This window comes from Myxocyprinus asiaticus, chromosome 37, assembly GCF_019703515.2.
Source record: "Myxocyprinus asiaticus isolate MX2 ecotype Aquarium Trade chromosome 37, UBuf_Myxa_2, whole genome shotgun sequence".
Lineage (NCBI taxonomy): Eukaryota > Metazoa > Chordata > Actinopteri > Cypriniformes > Catostomidae > Myxocyprinus > Myxocyprinus asiaticus.
Window position 1 is genome coordinate 2977501 of NC_059380.1, and position 20017 is coordinate 2997517.

Below are 20017 nucleotides of genomic sequence, written 5' to 3' on the forward strand. Positions count from 1 at the left end.
CATTCATCTTATTAGACATATACAGCACATACACAACTCAAACTGCTGTACCATTGAGGCAAACACATCAATTAAGAGACTTAATTGGAGCCCTCACAGATAAGACAGAAGCAGTATCACATATAGGGTGAAGTCATGGCCTCAGTGTTCCTCAGTGTCTAAAAACTGATCTCAGATCAGATAAAGTACGTACATTAGCTCCTAAATGTATTTGGAAACTGATGCCACACTTAAAAATGTCATTGCGTGAGACAACAAAATAGCACACCAATTGGCATTTAATTTTAAGAAAGATATGGCAAGCAAATTGATTTATAATCATGTGCAGGGTATGAATTAGTTATCTAAGATTCTATTTTCACTAATTAAAATGCTAATTCTTAATACAAGTAATGGAATTATTACTAGGAAAATTGCAAATGTTTGATATCAGTAATTAGGTTTGCAATAGTAAAAAAAAAAAATCAAAATATCTTGATATCAAAAATGGAATTTCAGCTAGTAAAAGCCGTCATTTTTCTATACCTTTAACTCGATTTTCACTAGTAGAATTACACAATGATCTGTCATTCACTCCAGTTCAGAAGGCCACAGATATCTGTAATTAATTACATTGTTATTAGTACAAATATCCATATCAAAGTTTGAATTGCAACTAGTAAAAATGCAAATTTTGTATATCTGGAATTTGGTTTTCACTAGTGGCAATTTTTATTCCTGATATCTATAATGTGATTGTAACTAGTATGTAAGCCTTTTAAGTTATCTTTAATAACTCTTCAATTTATTGTTATCTGAAATTGATTTCCAGATATCCGAAATACTGAATCTAACATGTTGAAAATAATTGACAGATAATAAGCACTTTTACTAGTGGTAATTTAATGACATAATTTATACTAGTAAGAAGTGCACTGCTGATATGTGTGTTTGAAATTTTAACCAATAAGAAATTAATTATTGATATCTGTAATTGAATTTTGAACAGCAGTGACTGACAGATTGTTGTGAAATTCTATTAGAACTTGTGAAATTGGAGTAACAACATACCAAATATATAATGGCTTTTACTAGTTGAAATTCCATTTTTGATATCTAGAATGGGTATTTCAGCGAATAATGTAGTCTATCAAGAATTAATTTAATTTTACATTTACATAAGACACTTTTTGGCTTCTTTCTTGTTGTCAAACATTAGTGGAGCATGTACATAATTTTGCTGGGACACCTGTGTCTACTAAAAATCCCCTTGGGACCAGATGTGTTTAAAGCCATTTCAAAAATGGCTCAGAAAAGCAAAATTAGCTTTGAGAAAAGGTCCAGCATCATTTAGTTGCAGATACCTCTTGGTTTGATTTTGTTATCTAGTGAAATCATTTTAATTGTGTGGCTCAAGTGTACAAATACTTTTTTTGGGGCCATTGCAAACCCTAAAAAGTGCAAAAACTGACACTGAATCAGCTAGCAAAGGCTACGGACACAAACGCCGGCTGAATTTTATAGAAGGCTACTGCTAAAGAGCTCCCCCTACCTGTTGGAGGTCTTGTATTTTGGACAAAGCAATCAATGAAAAGGAACATAAAAACAGTGGTTGATGTTTTTAGATTCCTGTTTCCATTAATTGGATCCACCTTCATGAGCGTTGGAACACACAAGCACACAGCATGGCATAAATGTGTGGGTGTTAGCAGGTGTGTATATGAGCCTATGGAGTGTACGTGTTTGTGCGCATTTCAGGCCATTCTGTTGTTCCTTGGACATGTAGATACCAACTAGCACAAGCCGCGGCTTCAGCAGTAGCCATGCAAAAGCACATGCAATACAGCAATTCCCCTAATCAGAGCGATGGTACATCCCTCCCGCCTCGTCCCGCCCTATCCGAACACCGTTCCGATCCGTGCAACATGCAGTGCATGCACCCCCCCTCCTCCCTCCCCACCCCCTCACAGAATGAGAGCAGTGCAGCCGCGCACAGAGAGTATCATTTTTATCTTTCATTGAGCACATTTTTGGTTTCTTTTGTGTCTTTAACCTTTGGGTCATTTCTCATAGGGTTTATCATTTGGATAAGAGTTATTTTGCATTGATTTTTCTCTTTTTTTCTGATCTCTCGATGTAACACGGGTGCAGTTTTTAGAAGGTCAGATAGGGGGTGGCATTCCCTACAGAGTTAAAGAGGAAAACACGGCGGTGTTTTACACCGAGCAGGTGTTGGACTGGATTAGGGGGCACAGGTATAGAGGTTAGTTCACTTCAGACTGGAAAGCTATGAGATGTGTATCACATATAAAAATAATGAGAGGAATGGTGTGCTTGGCAATGGATAGAGAGAGGCACAGGGATGAAAAAGAGAGCCAAGGAAGAATGTAGTTTGTTTGAGATGAAGGGAAACATTTAGACAGCGTTTGGAAAGTGTGAGGAAGAATTTGAGTCTCAGTAAAAGCTTTAAATCTTTGTAATTATTTATTGCAATTTATAGAGCATCTACCACAATAACACTTGCACAACTTGGCATGGCTTAAGTCTACATAATAGCCTTTCTATAAAGAAAGTGACATATAAAATGACGGGTTGTAATTATTACTCAAGGATGCATTTGGATTCTTACTGATGAGATGGCACGTTGAGTCTAGAACAGTGTTGGGCAAGTTGCCTTTGTGGCCTATGTTTTCCTGTGAGCGGCCATTGCCGCCTCTCCAGGAGGAGACTGTTTGGTTTTAATTACACTATAATTGATTTCTTTGGCTGTGTCTCGTTTGGAAGGCTGCGTGCTAGGTAGGACGCGTCCTTTAAAGGTTGCATCGTATGATGAGCGTCGTATTTTACAATACAATATGATACAATATTATTTTACACCCCTAGTGTCTTTGTGTCTTACAGCATTTCTTGTCATATGTCATTTTGAGACGTCTTGCAGTTAGCCTGCTACAGTGCCGGGTAGATGAGCAAAATTACCTACCATGCGCATGATATACTGTAGGCTACCCACATTCGGCAGCTGCTAATTTAAAACCCTGTGCGACTTCCCAGCTCCATGCTTTTGTAATTTTCCGATACTGTCGTCTGTCAATGAGTGTCGCAGTCGGCATCGGGATATATGTCAGATATCTTTGATATCTGATTACATCGTCCTATTGCCCAGCCCTATTACAATAATTGTAATGCGTCATTCGCCTTTCTTTGTCTAAAAGTAATCAGATTAAAGTAAATAATTACTTTGTAATCAGATTACACCCAACACTGGTCTAGCAGCTTTTATTTGTACAATTGATAAGCACGATGACTGATAGAGAGACAAGAGAACAAGAAAAGGGAGTGATGCTGTGTTCGGAATGGAAATTAACGTACTGTTTACTGTGCAGTGTACACTGGATGAGGATATATATATATATATATATATATATATATATATATATATATATATATATATATATACTGTATATATACTCTGTATATTGATGATATATTTTCTTTTTTCCACCTTGAATGTGTTTTTAGGAAGCATCCGATTATTACACATTTTTTAAGTATGTTTTGTTTTGAGGTGAATTTTGTGTGACTCCAGAAAACAATGACAGTCAATGGGAAAATCTTGATTTTTAAGTACATTTTACTTTGAGGTGACAATTGTGTGAGTTTAGTAAGATGTGACATTAAATATGCAATCTTTTCCCCCACCAAAACTGTTGTTGTGATACAGCTCAGAGTGTCAGCTACTGTTATGTGAAGTTTTTATACTTTTATATGTCTGTCAAGTTACCATTTAAAAAAAAAAAAAAAACACTGTTGGGTCTCTAAAATCATGAGTGAAACATTATGCAAACAAGCATTATGCAACATTATACTTCTTGTAGTTGTTACATAAACTGATCTTGTTGAATGCATTCACTGAGTGGAGTCGTTACTATTTCTGAAATTTAAATGGTTATTTAAAATCCAAGTTTCGGCAAAACTATCAAATTATCAGTCAAGAAATAAAGGTCAACATTCACAGTTGATATTATTACCTTTTTCTTCGCTGTACTGAAAATGAAAGGTGAATCTGAGCGCTGTGCGCTGTTGACTCCTAAACATTATGGCAAATGCATGTTATTCAAACTCACAGAAATGTGCATACTATGCACACTATACCGCAGCAATAATAAGAGTAGTATGCTATTCCGAACATAGCCAGAGAGAGGGAGAGAGCAAGAAAGAGGCAATGAAGGGAAGTCTATGTTGAGATGAAGCGGATGCAAATCGGAGGAATGTGGTGCCAAAGAAAAGATAGAGGGCAAGAGATCGGAAGAGAGATAGAGCGAGAGACAGTAAGAGTGAAAGAGAGAGGGGAACGGAAACAGGTCAGAACTGCATTGACAGAATCAAACGAAGGACAGGTGAAAAAGCTTTTCTGAGATTCTAGTGGAGCTACTGAAAAAATCAAAAGGAGAAACTGGGTCGAAAGACATGGCTCTACAGCTCCTGAACACTACATGATCGCCCTAGCTGAACCTACAAATGTGGCACCTGCTCGAGGTCACAGAAAATGTACGAAACATGAGTGAGGTGAGATCAATGGACAATAGGAATACAGGCCAGAGTCATCCACAGGAGGGAGAGACGCAGAAGACAAAACACACACAGTCCTTCCCAGTCCTTCTGTACACGCACACAGTGAGAGATGTAGATTGCTCAAGTCTTTTTCTTCATATTTGTATCTAAAATCCCTGTCAACTCTTTAATATGAAACACACATATGGTTGAAATAAGATGAGACACATATTTATGTTTAGTCTTAAAGGTGCTGTAAACAATTTTTTGGAAAAATGTCCCTATTATCAGACAGGTGTCACTGAAATAGGTGTCCTGAGAAATCGAATTAAGTCTACTCAGTCTTAATCAAGTTCTGTCTATTAGAGGTCAACAGATATATCGGTTTTGCGCTGGAGTGCTAGAGGGTTCAAGAGTACGACCACAGTTGTTGGCTATAAATTAGGGCTGTTGATTGAACACATTAAGTGCGATTGATTATTTAAAAATGATGCGCTAAATCATTTAACGCAATCAATCATGTCCTCAGAACGCAATAAGGGCTTTTCCTACCATCATAGCAATTCAAGCTTGAAGTACCACTTGTTTTCAGCAGGGGGTAGTAAGCGAAACTCCAGCTGTATAGGCAAGACGCAGTTGTACAGACAACAAACCAATAAACCAAAGTTAGGCACTCTAAAAGTGTCTGTCTGATGCGTGTGTTCATTGACGGGTCCTTAGAAAAACCTTTATAATAAATCTATCTGGACAGATTGACGAATTCAATTGCAAAATGGATTGCTAAAAATAAACAATATATTGCCTTCTAAAACTACATTTTGTTTTGTCTTACCAATGCTTTACTTGTTTGTCACAATAATGAAATGCATTTCTTATTTATAATATATATTACTGTGGCAAGGGCGTGGTTGAGCGTCCGTCCGGGGAGAGGGGAAGCGGTAAGGATTCATCCCTGGGTGATCATTAGGTCTAACCGCTGTTTCTTGTTGCAGTAATCTGGGGAGAGTGATAAGAGGAACCCATGCCAGAGTCCGGGGAGAGAGAGAGAGAGAGTGCTACACAGCAGTGTAATGCGTTAGAGTGTTTAAACCCAACCACTGAGTGTTTATTTTGGTGAATAAAGAGTTTGAAGATACCTGAACCACGCTTCCTCATTCCCACAACGACCAGTCCTGTTACAAATATATTTATAATTATCTAAATATACCAATTCATAATTATTTAATCATTATATTAAGAATTATTGTTATTTGAGGGCATTTCTCAGCAAATATTTATACAGTATATACGATTAACTGCAATTAATTCGATTAATTAACAGGCATATCATGTAATTAATTCAATTGAAAAATTTTAATGTAGTGTATAACGGCGCTTAGTCTCTGTCAACATGGATTAATGCATGATTTTTAATAGGAGATGACGCATATGAAGTATGCGTATAACTGAGAGTTAATTTATATAACCTTTATTGATTGCTGAGTTCATGTAAAAAGTAAAAAAAAAGTCTGTTTTAATAATACCAGATTACAGGACATTTACTGCTAATATTTGTTATATAACAATGCTTACTGTCTAGTGTTTATATTGTAATATGTTGTGGTTGAGTGTAAAAGTGCATTTTTTGTTTCCCACATCTGTCTGTATGAGCAGCTGGGAAAGCAGATATTTCAAAATAAGAGTCCCCTGAGCATTACGGTCTTCTTCATGGTTGAAAAGTCCCATGTTACGCACCAAACTATTGGGATTGCGTTTATTCAATTTGGAATGAAAGTAAGAACAATAAAAATGAAATGTTATAGTATCTTTGCCCATCACAGAACGGTAAGACTAAGATCATTTTCTCAAAACGAAAACACATTCAATAAATCGATTTTAAAAATCATTTTTATTAATTGGCAAAATCCAATATCGATCGACCTCTACAATCTAATTCTAATTCTCAATCTAATTCGGTGGCCACATCTAGTGAAAAGTTAGCAAAATGGCTAACATCGCTTACAGCACCTTTAAGCATTGCCGTTATAATCTCAATGGAGTCTGAGTCCTTTGCATCTGTGTGTGCGAGTGGGTGTTTGGGTACGGTGCAGAAGGGCTGACAAGGTATCCTCCGTTCCCCCTCTCCAGTGGATGTGTGTGTGTTTACATGTGTGTCAGCTGGCTAACACTTTCACCGGTACCCCACAATGTAAAAAGAAAAATACAGCAGCTCACCAACACCAGCACTAACAGAAAAAAACCCAAAATGGACAGCTGTGATTGGCTGTGGCGCACCCACGGCGGGCTGCTGCCGCTAACCTTGTAGGCGACCCGAGCTGGGCACCTCTTCCCCAGGCCTAGCGGAGGACACATGTGCCTGAGCATCTCATACATATCACTGTAACTGATCCTGCCGCTGTAAGGGAGGTGGAGGGTGGGGAGGGGAGGGGTGAGACCCCGAAAATAAATGGAAATAGGAGGACGGTGGATGAATAAAACAAAGGACAAGAGGAGAAACAATGCGGGGGAGGACACCATGGGCCAAACAGTTCGAAGAATGGGAAAACCAAACAAAAAAGAGGAGGAAATAAGAACGGCAAGAAGGAAAAACAAAGACACACAGGTTACTGCTTTGGTCTAGGCGAGGGGCGGGGTTTTGAGAGCACGAGAGCTCTTGATTGGAGGTTAAACAGGAGGAGGGGAAGCTGGTTTTTAGTCCTAGTCAAAACACTGTTCTATGCGATCGTAGCACGGTCCCATAGAACTGCAGTGGGGCTTCGAACAGGCAAAGAAAAGCTCCGCTGCTTGGTGGTGAACTATGGCAATCACGTCAATGCAGTCCTCTGATCCCCAACCCTCACTTTGTCCCCAAACAAGAACAATGCACACTGTTACACCCAGTCTGCCAAGGCATGGTTCAACAGCAAGCAGAAAAAAACAGCAAAATGGCAGATTAGTTTTGCTTTTTGCTTCTCTTTTTTGATTGGCTGTTAAGAGCGATTCATTCCACAGAGAATCGTACAGACTTGGCTGTCAGTGGCAGTGCACGTCATGCTAAAAGGTGTCTGCATTGTCCCGCACATTCTCATTTTTCATATCAGAATGCATACAGAGATGGCGAATAAAAAAAACAAAACAAGAATGGGTTTTAAGGAAAAGAAGAAAAAAAAAAGTGATTTTTTTTTTGTTTTTTTTTTTGGGAAGAGTTTAAAAGACAAAGAAAAAGAAAAGCAACATTCATTCCAGTCTTCAATGCGAGCAGGTGCTTAAGTTTTGGGTTTAGTAGGATCCAAACCTTGCAGGCCACCCTATGAGGACATTTCTTGCCTAAGCCCAGCGGGGGGTCGATAACCCGCAATAAACTGTACATATCCTTATAATGAATGCGCCCGCTGCAAGAAGAATACAGGGAGGTTAGAGGGGGCACACACAGGAAGAAAAAAAGAGCGAAAGAGAGAGACAAGAGAAGAGGAGCACAAAGAACAAGAGTATATACGTAAGCACACATATCCATTGACAAATCACAGACCAAACCTAGTGATGCTCTCTTGGCTGTTCCACTGCCTCCAACCAATAGAAAACTAGATCATTCACAGGACAGTCCCTCTGATTTTGCATTAGCGACTATGTTTGGATCATACGAAAGACTGCAGAGTACATTCCTGGAAATGTCTCGGCTAAATTTAAACATGCATGCAAGGTTTCTGATGTAGATGATGCATACGAAATTTCAATGCATCAACACTGAATTCTCACATGCCAATTCACTCCTGACCAAAGTTTGGAAAAAAATTGGCGAGGCTGCCCTTGGAATGATCTTTAGTGCTGTCCTGGAACTCAATCCACCGATATGACCGTGCACATGAGAGGCTCTTTCATCTTGGCAAGTCCAATGACTTAACTGAACTGCATACAGCGGCAGCTGCGTGGGTTCTCCAAGTCAAAATACATGAGGTGTATTTTGTTAACATTTATATGCAGTGGCAAGTACAGAAATAAGCTGTGACAGCTTGTCTGTGGAGATGTTTGCCATGCACACCTGAGCCATAAGTATGGGAGAATTAAGTCATTGTGAAGTCAGAGTCTGCCATGCACAGGGTCTTTGTTCATCGCTTTCTTATCTTCTCTTACAATCATTTCCTGTATTTTTATACGGTATGACTTGACATTGTTTTCTCTCATTCAATTGATTACTTCCTTGATACAATGCTTGCATGACGCCTTGCTTTCTCTAAAGGGGCTTTCACATGACTCACATCAGCGTTACCCAATACACTGAGTTCTGTGAAGCGTCAGCTTAAGCATTTGACCACATTGCCACTGACTTTTCGAAGCATCAGCCATTGATTACCAGGAAATTTGCTTATATGCAAAGTTTGTCTTTGCAATGACAGGTCCAACTTCTTTTGGATTTTCACATACATTTTTACCTCACTAATGATGTCTTTTAGGGTAGGGGTTTTCAAACTGGAGCCAGGGACCCCCAGGGGGCCACAAGGGGTTTCTAGGGCATACATTGAAAATGTCAGAGAAAAATGTGTATAATATACAGTATTTAGAGTACCTTAATGTTTTGGAGAATCCAGAGTCTTCTTTTTACTATCTGCAATAAATGCATCAAAGCAATGGCTAGGACTTTATTCTAAGGGATGCACTGACGTATCGGCTGCTGATATTTATCGGGGCAATTATTGACCAAATTAAAACCATTTAATGGTTTTAATTTGGTTTTAATTTAAAAAAAGGGTTATACGCATGAAAACGCTGATATGATTTTTATAATTAATTAGTAACACACTTTATTAAAATTCTTTGAATTTAAATGCACAATCCAGAAATAAAAAAAAAAAAATCTAAAACGCTTTGAATACAGCAGACTTTGACTTTAGTTTGATATTCATTAATGCTGCATGACTGATTGAATTAAGACTGAAATTGCAATATGACCTTGTGCAATTACTAAACTTCAAAACGCTGCATTTTAAAATATTGTCTGCATTCAGTCCACGCTCCAGTCAGTGCTGTGTGAGCAAGCGGCGCCCTCTAGTGGTCTGGACGGCATTAACCATTTTACTACTATTATACAAGAATTTAAAAGGGGAATTTAATAATAATAATAATATATATATATATATATATATATATATATATATATATATATATATATATATATATATATATTAAAAAAATGGTTCCTTTGGTTAAAAAAGTTTTTTTTTTTTTTTTTGTTTTTTTTTTTGTTGTTGCAAAAACAGAAGTGTAAAAATGTTTTAGAAGTACAAAAAAAAAAAGAAGAAGAAAAAAAATAATAATATCAATCATTGCGTTATCATATTTAGTTATTTATTTTTGTATCTTTTTTTTATCTGTTTATCTTCTTTTTTTTCTTTCATTGTGGCTCTCTTTAAAATGTTGGCCTGTCATGTGTTCAACAGATCCAAAACTGTTTGTGTTTTTTTTTTTTTTTTTTTTAGAACAGTAAAATTCCTCTTTGTTTCGCACCTCTTTGTTCATTTTTAAAGAATAATTCCCAGTAAAACAGTGATCTGATGATAAAATAAGTGGCAAAATAGCAGTATCATTATTGGTAGCGGCCTACAAATTTATTTTTGCTCAAATCGGTATCGGTATTGGCAAAAAAAATGTAAATAACAAAATAATATATCGGTGCATCCCTGCTTTTTCACTTCTTTAAATACATGTTTTTAATGTTTACTGTGCACACCTCCCACTTTCTTGCCTGGCAAACTCATCAAATCTTTCTATTATGTGAAAGCCTCTTAAACCCCTTCATCTTTGATTTCAATATTTAGATATTTCAAACTCTTGAGGACTTTTTTGCTTTTAAATCTGAACATGCAATCCAGGATTTGGGCCTAGTCTAACATTCTTGCAGGAGTTCACTTCATCTTTGTCTAGGGCATTGTTTCTCTGTCAGCAGGATCTTTCAGAGCTGGGGTACATATCCAGTCTCCATGTTCTCTTCATGAGCTCCCGCAGAACAGCACTCTAGTGGGAGACAGTGTTGAGTGGGCAGACAGAGTCGGAGGTAAAAAGTTTGGAATACCGAATAATCGGGACAGTCGACGTACGTGGCATCGAATTAGACAAAAGAGGTCACATCAGCCCTAGGTGATCACACGTTTAGAGGGTTTGAATAGAAGGGATATAAAGACAAACATCTGGCTTTAAGTGTGCTTGACTTAGTGACTAAGGAAAGTGCTTTATCTTAAATAACTGTAGAAAGTATTATGGTGATCGTCTAATCGGTAAACAAGTACACTAAAGTTAGAAAAAACGTTATTAGGGTCAACATTTTTCGTGTGGAAATGACGCCACAACTGTGGGACAGTCGTAATTAAAAAAAAATATAAAAAATAGCTAGAAATCATTTTCACACAACAAATATTGAAATGGTTTGTGTTTATTTCACTCTTTGTTTAGTTGATCAAAGTTTAAAACATGTAATCATTTATATATTTATAATGTATTTGTATAGATTAATATTGAAAGTTTGGGTCCAGCACAAGGCAATACATTCTATGCATACCAGGCATTTGAAAAGAACCAAAAATAAATGATGAATTATTAGTAAAAAGCTTCTAAGTCAGTTTTAATTTGAACTTCATTTAACAAAAAGAAACAAATCTGTTAGTTTTCATAAAGTCATAAATCTTGATTAGAATTTATGTTAGCCTTTCAGTATGTGCATGACAAGCAGTGAGCATCTTTAGTATTAAGTGTAGACAATCAATTGAAGCTTTACAATTTAAACATAATAAGGTGTGCCTGTAAGAGAATGAGAGTGTCTATAGATATGTGTGTTTATGTAAGTGTGGGTCTGTAGAGATGTGTTTGTGTGTGTAACTCACCAGGCAGCTGGGTCGTACTCTGCCCATATTCTGACATACTCATCCAAATGATGTGGTCCCAGGATGGAAGAGTCCCTGGTCAGGTATTCAAAGTTATCCATGATGACAGCAACAAATAGATTCAGCATCTAAATGCACACACACACACACACACACACACACACATCAGAGGGATAGCTAAATGTGTGTCTCTGTGCTTGATTCTGAAGAGTTTTAATCAAGGAATCATTTTTCACACTTTGTTGTTTCATGACACAACAAATAATCCACATCTGTCTATAACAAATGCAACTGTGTGCTTCAACACAAATAAACATGTTAGTTTGCGAGTGAAACAATAATGCTTGCAGTATTCTATTCATTAACATTATCAAATGTTGATCACGGATATTTCTGAAATTTGCAAAGCGTTACTACCGTCTCTACGACTGATGTTTTCATCTGTTTGTGAGTAAGCATGTGTGTTTTGGTGTGAGGTGTGTTTGACCGGCCGACATCAGTTATGCATAAATTATATAAATATGACGCGTCAGACTGCAAGTCGACAGAACTTTCGGATGATGATATAAAAACATGACTTATATTCCGAAAATACAGTAATTTCCACATAAATGCATCTTATATGTGAGATTAATAAGCTATATCTATGGGGGGCCCGGGTAGCTCAGCAAGTATTGAGGCTGACTATCACCCCTGGAGTCGCAAGTTCGAATTCAGGGTGGGCTGAGTGACTCCAACCAGGTCTCCTAAGCAACCAAATTGGCCCGGTTGCTAGGGAGGGTAGAGTCACATGGGGTAACCTCCTCGTGGTCGCTATAATGTGGTTCTCGCTCTCGGTGGGGCGCGTGGTGAGTTGTGCGTGGATGCCGTGGAGAATAGCGTGAAGTCTCCACACACGCTACGTCTCCGCGGTAACGCGCTCAACAAGCCACGTGATAAGATGCGTGGATTGACGGTCTCTGCGTGGAGGCAACTGAGATTCGTCCTCCGCCACCCGGATTGAGTCACTACGCCACCACGAGGACTTAGAGCGCATTGGGAATTGGGCATTCCAAATTGGGGAGAAAAGGGGGTAAAGAAATGTAAATAAATGACACGACGAATATTGACTTAATTTAAAGGATATTTGGTCAAAAATTATACTGAGGTGTTCTCACCAGGAAAGAACAGAGGAAGATGAAAGAGACAAAGTAAGCATAGGCAAAGTTGCTGCCACACTCTTGTCCCTCATTCCCAGAGTCTGGATCACACGGCATCCCTCCAAGACATGCCAGCATGATCTCGTGCCATGCCTCGCCCGTGGCACTCCTGTTACCAAAACACACACATCCTCATAGGATCTATTCAGCAGAGAGAAGACAGAAAGGCAACAGACAGGAAAGAACCACTTGATAGCCACAGGACCAACCTAAAAAGGAGCATGAGGGCCATGATGAAGGTTCTGAAGTTGTTGTGTTCGTTGATGGCACTCTCTCCCTCTTCATCCAAAGCCAAGTTCCCAAACAACTAGAGCATTACAGAGAAAGTGAAAGAATAATGTGCAGAGAGTGAGAAACTAGTGTGCACGCTACGCCACTCATATATGTGTTGATGGATGGTATACGTATGTTTCAATTAGTCCTTTAAAAACGACAGTGAGGTTAAAGCCCTTTTCAAACATAACAGCTGTTACCTGCATGCCGATGATGGCATAGATGAAGAACAGAATTGCAATGAGCAGGCACACATATGGCAGAGCCTACATACAGTAGAGAGAGAGAGGGAGAGAGAGAAAGAGAGAGCGAGAGAAATTAGATAGATGTGTGTGTGTGTGTGTGTGTGTAATATTAAACATAGAATTTATAAAAGTCAATATATTATAGTATTATATATATCGCAGGTGTCCAAACTTTTTCTATTAGGGATCAAATACAGAAAAATGTTTTGGGTTGCATCGCTGTAATATATATATATATAATTTTCAGCATGAAAAAATGGATGTATGTATGTACTGTATATAGCACTATATTTAAAACATGTTTTTAAATAATTTAAAAATGAATATTAAAGATTATATACACTTATATAATAAACCAATGCATCTATTTGAACTCCTTTAAAACAAGTCTGAAATATCATACTACAATGATCTGTTATTGTTTATACAAAGGAATTCAGGTCAGTTTTTTTTTATTGTTTGGGTAGCAAAAATTCAGGTATCCAAAATTGTATATAGGCATGACAAAAATGGTGTAAATAGTTTTGGTGCAAAATCAGATTTTATTTTATACATTGTTGTTGTTCCTTGGACACATCAAACTTGTGAACAGGCCTGTTGGCTCGACAACGTACCAATATGCAGCATATGAATTAGTGTGGGCATGCATGTGTGACTTTTTGTACCTTAAAGGACTGAACGAAGGTCCAAAGCAGAATGCGAATTGTCTCGCCCTGCCTCAAGAGCTTAATGAGACGGGCTGCTCGGAAGAGTCTCAGAAAACTCAGGTTTATGAAGTTATTCTGGGGAAATGGTTTGAGAAGAAGCATTTGGAGAGACAGAGACAAAGAGACAGAGGAGAATATTCCAGAATAAAAGAGAGTGACAAAGTCAAAGAGTGCAAGAGAAATGAGTGAGGGTACAGAGTGAAGATATCAAGGGAAAGAGTGTGTGAATGTGAGAAATAGAGAAGATAGAGCAGAGAGATGTGAGGTAAAGTGGAAAAGAAAAAATCTGAATCAGTTCGCTTAATGATAATGAAGCTCATTTACTGATATTTGAAAAAACAAATAAATAAACCAAATTTGAAAAGAGAATCTAGAGGGAAAGAAGAGGGTTAAAGTAATACAATGTCCAAAATAAATCTAAAATGGGACTGATATCAAGTTGTTTTAAAAAAAACAAAACAAAAAGAAAAGTGACTGAAGAGGGGCTGAAGAAAAATATAGCACTGTAATTGTAACAGTCATCATCCAATCTTATATTGAAGCATACACTTTTTTTATTCAAATGCACTGATCTGTTGGGACAGGCAAGCCACAAAGTATGGAAGCAGCCAAAAATATTTAGCCATAATATTTAGACCTTAACCCACTTTTTCAACCATCTTGGTTCCGGAAGTATTTTTCCTATTCATTTTTTTTCATAAAAGAGTTGTAAGCCGTGAACCAAACCAACCAGCATTGAGTTGACTCATAACTTTACAAACTTTGATGTGAAGCAAAAAAAGTATTTGAAAATTGGATAAAAAGACAAAGGTACAAGACTGTGCCCTTCACGTCTTTCATGAGGAAATGAACTACAATCCTGTAAAGCATTACGAATGATGTAATACAATTAAAAAAAACAGTGTAAATATTGAAAACAATTGATTTAAAATTGCTGTTTATAAGTATGTAAACAATATATTTTAGGTTTATTGCAATATATTCATATATATGCAAATATATTAGTAGTTGTAGAGTGTAGAGAGACTGCAGAGCTCTTTTGGTGCACTTTGTTGGCCATGAATTTCTGATTTGTGGAGTGTTTCTTTTCAGGATAATGGGTAGTGTAGTTTTTCACCAGGAATTCCGCTATTAAACACCATTTTTTATAAATTAACTTGAAATATTGGAAACTGGTATCTTCAACAGAAGCATATACCATCAATTAACAACCCTAGAGCTCACGGTAGGTCTGTCTTTAAAGGTTTTTATTACACGGCTCTCTGGAATACTCGATTCTGATTGGTCAATGGCTCCATCTAGTGGTCTGATATTTCTCAGTAACAACCGCACATCTATGTATCAGACCATATTTCAGGGTATTGCGATCCATCGTTCCTGCTTCTCGGATCACCGTGCGATCTCTACAAGTAAGCTTATAAAATAATGTCATCTAAAATCATTATTGCATGTACATTTACTTATTTATTTATTTGGCAAGTAGTCTTGTAATAAGATGAATAATGAGCAGTCAGACCATCATTAATTACAAAATAAACACTAACAGAACTCCGACACAAACCAGAGGTGAAATTTCAGCTGTTCAGCGATTTTTTTCTAATTACGTAATTAAATAATTTCAATGCAAATCAATATTTTATATTAATGTATTTATTTATTTGGTTATTAGCCGTGTAATAAGTGGGATAATGTACAGTCAGCCGGTTGTTTTCACAAAATAAACCCCTTCAGGTTGGTACAAGTGTCCTGGTCACCCTGTCAGGGTTTATTTTGCAATAACAACTGGCTAACTGTACATTCTCCCTTATATAAATTGCTGTTAGTAATCTATTCCCCTATGGAAAAAATGAATGGGATTTTTACTTCCAGAACACTACTGTTGCGCTCTATACAGGCATATGAAAATAGAATACAAATAGCATTAGCCAATGGGGATTGGCTGTGTTGGTCATGTGACACTCAATGTTCCCATCCACACAAAGTTCATGCCACATATAAATTAGTCATGACCAATGTGTTATTTTTATTACACTTAATTTACTCAAACACATTTTTATATCGCTCGCTTAGACATTTATCTTTTAAACATGGAATTTGCAGCAGTAACAGGTTGCCTTTAAACATAAAAATCAGTTGTGTGGACAGGTTATTGAGGATCACTCCCCCATTCCAGCATACACATATTTCAATGAGTGAAATGGCCTCTCCCATAAAGAGTAGGGAAAACAACAGTGCAGAACAGGCGGTGGAGTGGAGGAAAAGAGGAGAGAAATAATGAAATGAAAGTAGACGAGCAATCATGCAGCTTTTGCTAAAGTGCATGGCATTCAAGTCACTTGCTTGAAGCCTTTTTACTGGACATATAATAGTACTATGATCAAATAATAGTGCTATGGTCACTGAATGAAAATTTAGAGAGGAAATGCAGGCCAACAGAGAGCATGAGTGAATTATTGAAATGCATCACAACCACTTGTGAATGCATTTAGGTTAATTTACTTCATGAAACTCATAGCAGGAATAGTTCCCCAAAAAATAAAGCAATCTTTCTATCTTTCATGGAACACAAAAAATGTTAGGCAGAATACAAGGCCACGTCCACACTAATCCATTTAAGTTTGCCAACTCTTGTTTTCAGTTCCCGAACGTCATTGTTTTCCAAAGTATATGGTAATGGAGAGCGTTTTTCGAAACACTCATTGGACGAAAACTCAGTTTTAATGTGCATGACTTAATTTCAAATGAAAACGTATTAGTGAGGACATGGCCTTAGCTCTGAGTCACCATTCACTGGAAGAAACTAAAACAAACACTGCATCTTATTTTGTCCATACAATGAAAGCGAATGGTGACTGAGATGAACAATCTGTCCAACATCTCCTTTTATGTTCCACAGAAGAAAGAAAGCCATACAGAACAACATGAGGGTGAGTAGATGATAACAGAATTGAACGTTTTTGGGTGAACTATCCCTTTAATGTCGATAATTTCAATTTACCAAATTTGGCCCGTTGTGTTTGGCTTTAATGCTAATTTACTAATAGAGTATATGAACATCAATGAGGGCATTAATCGAAACTACATTTGGGAGCGAGCACGCAATCCGATTGTCAAGCATCCCTGCTGTCAGGGGTCATCAAACTGGAAGCACATGCTTTGAAGAAGGGAAGAGTGAGGCATTTGGGCTAATGGATGCATTAAAGCTGAGAGAAAATTACAAACCAACCAGATTCTACGTGTTGTTGCAGTAGATGGATGCATTCATGTACAGTGAGTGTGTGAGGGGTTTTGAACGGGTACACATGAGATGGAAGATATGAGAGTATCATAGTGCATTTTTTTGTTTTGTTTTGGATTGGATGGGTTTATCGCCAACAAATCAGAGGAACAAAGAAAGCATGTAAAAAGATAAAACAGGAATAAGTCGTTATGGATACAGTCAACAGGCTGATTAATCAAACACAGATACGGTGGGTACTGATTCACTTTTCAGGCTGTTCCAGTGGCCTAACATTTGAGCATACGGTAAAATACGAGGAAAGATTATTTTGAAATATAAAGCATTTTTTAAAAGCTATATTCAGGCACCTTACAAATACAATTCAGATTGTGTTGTACTTTATTGTACTGACCATGGGGACAGCCTGTAAATTTCAGCGTAACACATCAGAGTAAAGTGCCTCTGTCTCATTTTAAACACAAGACACCCAAAAAGCACAGACAGGACACAAACCAGCACAAATACACACTCAAACACTCAAATTTGCACACAAACACCAATACAAAAACACACAACACTGAGCAATAACACGAACACTTAAGGAATGTTCCGGATTCAATACAAGTTAAGCTCAAACGACAGCATTTGTGGCATAATGATGATTACCCCAAAAAAGAAAAAAAAAGTAAGATGTAAACATAATACATGGTAACATGATTATAGTGTGGTAAAATCGCTCACTAGCCTTATCTGTGTAGTTATTTCCAATTAAAGGGTTTTGTTGTCATGGCAACAAGTTTCAATGTTGGCCATAACTTTACACAGAAAAGGTTAGTAAGCGATTGTGTCGCTAAAATCATGTTAACATGCATATTGTTTATGTCTTGCTTTTGGATTGGCCCCATTCACTTCCATTGTAAGTGCCTCATTGTATCCGTGATTTTTGCTTTTTGCTTTTTTATGACCATTTTCTTTTTTTAATAAATGAGGGAAATCAGCATTGTGCCACAAATGCTGTCAAATAAGCTTAACATGCATTGAACCCAGAGCATTCCTTTAATGATGTGGAAGATTGAACAGGTAAATAACCGAATAAGATGTCAGTGTCACTAAACAAAACCATTGCTTGATTTGAAGTAATTTAAGCGAAACCACTCTAAACACATTATGAACCGCAATAGGTTGATTTACTAAGTACATGCCAGTATTATAACACTGTATTCAGGAGTGTAGGTATGCAACTTTTTACTTTTTACAAATGTATTTACTGCAGTCATTTAAATGTGAAACAATACTAAAGTCAAGTGGATATATGCACATCTGCCCATTCAGTCCCTACTTGTGCACAAGTCAAGATGCAATCTTGCTTTATAAAATTCTATTGGGCCTGTCTGCAAGTGCACTTACCCCTAGCTCTGTCACTAAAATATCTGTGATGCTGCCAAGAACAGACACGAAATCAAAAATATTCCAAGCATCTCGGACGTAATTCTGCAGAGAAACAAAAGGAGAACATGTGTTAACCAATCACATTGGAGTTCTCTGGGAGCAAGGGCCTGAATCACCCAATCTTGTTTTGTAAAGTCTATTAAAGAAGTGCAGCCAATCAAATGGCTGTCACCATGGAGACTTGCAGACAAGGTGTGCATTAGATAGCTGTAGATGTCGGGAAAGATTTTTTTCAAACAAATTTTTCTAAAGGGGTTAGGAGAAGAAAACATGTTTCAGGTCTAAATAAGTAACAGTGCTTATAAATTAATAATGGCTGAGATCTTTAGATTGTACGGTGAGTAATGCTGGAAGAGCTGGAGGTATGAACATGTGTGTTCAGTGAGACTTACTTGGGGGCCAAAGGCAATGATTTTCAGAATGCACTCCATGAAGAAGAGTATGGTGAACGCAATGTTCAGGTTCTTCAGGACTTCATCATATTCCTTTGAGGCTTTGTTGTACTGTAAAAGCACACAGTAAAGAAAGTTCAGGCCCTCACACTGACTAATGCACAAGGATATTACTTATAAGTTGGCACAGACCGAATCTGTGTACTATTGTTTTTAATTAGATTTTTGCTCAGATTTTGGGGAAACATCGCTGTCTACGCCAGACATGAGCAGCACGTCAAAAGCAAATCACTCCTATTATAATTAATGATGCTGTCTACACTGGATACATCCATCACGTCACGTCATGCCGCTTTGTGCTGACAGTGGATGGATGTCCTGTTCTATTTCTGACATGCTGCAGAACTAGTCCAGCAGTGTAAGTTTGTACAGTTTTTTTTTATTTTAGTCATAATTTTTCTCTTCAATATATCCTCAAAATATAGCCAATATTTCATTATGTCACATTCATTAATTTTCATTTATAACTTTACTTTGACTGAAATCTCACATAATTTTAGTAGACGAAAAAGACATATTTTAGTTGACAGTAATGAGCAAAATGATAAAAACTTGTCACAAAATATTACAAAATATTCAAACATTTTGAAAAATGTACAGTATAAACATTTAATTATCTAAACATGCATCAAACATGTGATTTATCAACACAAAACAACATGAGAAGACCTGAGCTATAAGACCCCACTAGGACGCTACTAGGTGGTTGCTAGACAGTAGCTAGGGTGTTCTGGGTGGTTGCTAAGGCATTGCTAGGTGGTTGCTAGGCGACTGCTTAGGGTGTTCTGGGTGGTCGCTAAGGCATTGCTAGGTTGTTGCTTGTGTGCTCTGGGTGGTCCCTTGGGTAATGCTAGGTGGTTGCTAGGCGGTTGCTTAGGGTGTTTTGGGTGGTCGCAAGGGTGTTGCTAGATGGTAGCTAGGGTCTTCTGGGTGGTTACTAAGGCATTGCTAAGTGGTTGCAAGGCGATTGCTTAGGGTGTTCTGAGTGGTCGCTAGGGCATTGCTAGACAGTAGCTAAGGTGTTCTGGTTGGTTGCTAAGGCATTGCTAGGTGGTTGCTTGTGTGTTCTGGGTGGTCGATAAGGTAATGCT

The 20017-nt window shown here is 37.6% G+C and overlaps 1 protein-coding gene across 9 annotated transcripts in view; it reads right to left on the bottom strand.

Annotated features, from left to right (window-relative positions):
• Positions 1 to 20017, bottom strand: part of LOC127427705 (voltage-dependent P/Q-type calcium channel subunit alpha-1A-like) — a 106881-nt gene that overhangs the window by 35536 nt on the left and 51328 nt on the right. For 8 of the 9 annotated variants that reach the window (XM_051675462.1, XM_051675458.1, XM_051675460.1 and 5 more), the window contains exons 28-35: positions 18867 to 18977; positions 18433 to 18516; positions 13764 to 13880; positions 13054 to 13119; positions 12790 to 12887; positions 12539 to 12689; positions 11382 to 11509; positions 7805 to 7901 (exon numbers count right to left, since the gene is read on the bottom strand). In XM_051675462.1, the coding sequence (XP_051531422.1) occupies positions 7805 to 7901; positions 11382 to 11509; positions 12539 to 12689; positions 12790 to 12887; positions 13054 to 13119; positions 13764 to 13880; positions 18433 to 18516; positions 18867 to 18977 (852 nt within the window). Of the gene's footprint in view, positions 1 to 6828; positions 6926 to 7804; positions 7902 to 11381; positions 11510 to 12538; positions 12690 to 12789; positions 12888 to 13053; positions 13120 to 13763; positions 13881 to 18432; positions 18517 to 18866; positions 18978 to 20017 lie in introns of all 9 variants that reach the window. The other variant, XM_051675457.1, reaches the window with a different exon arrangement.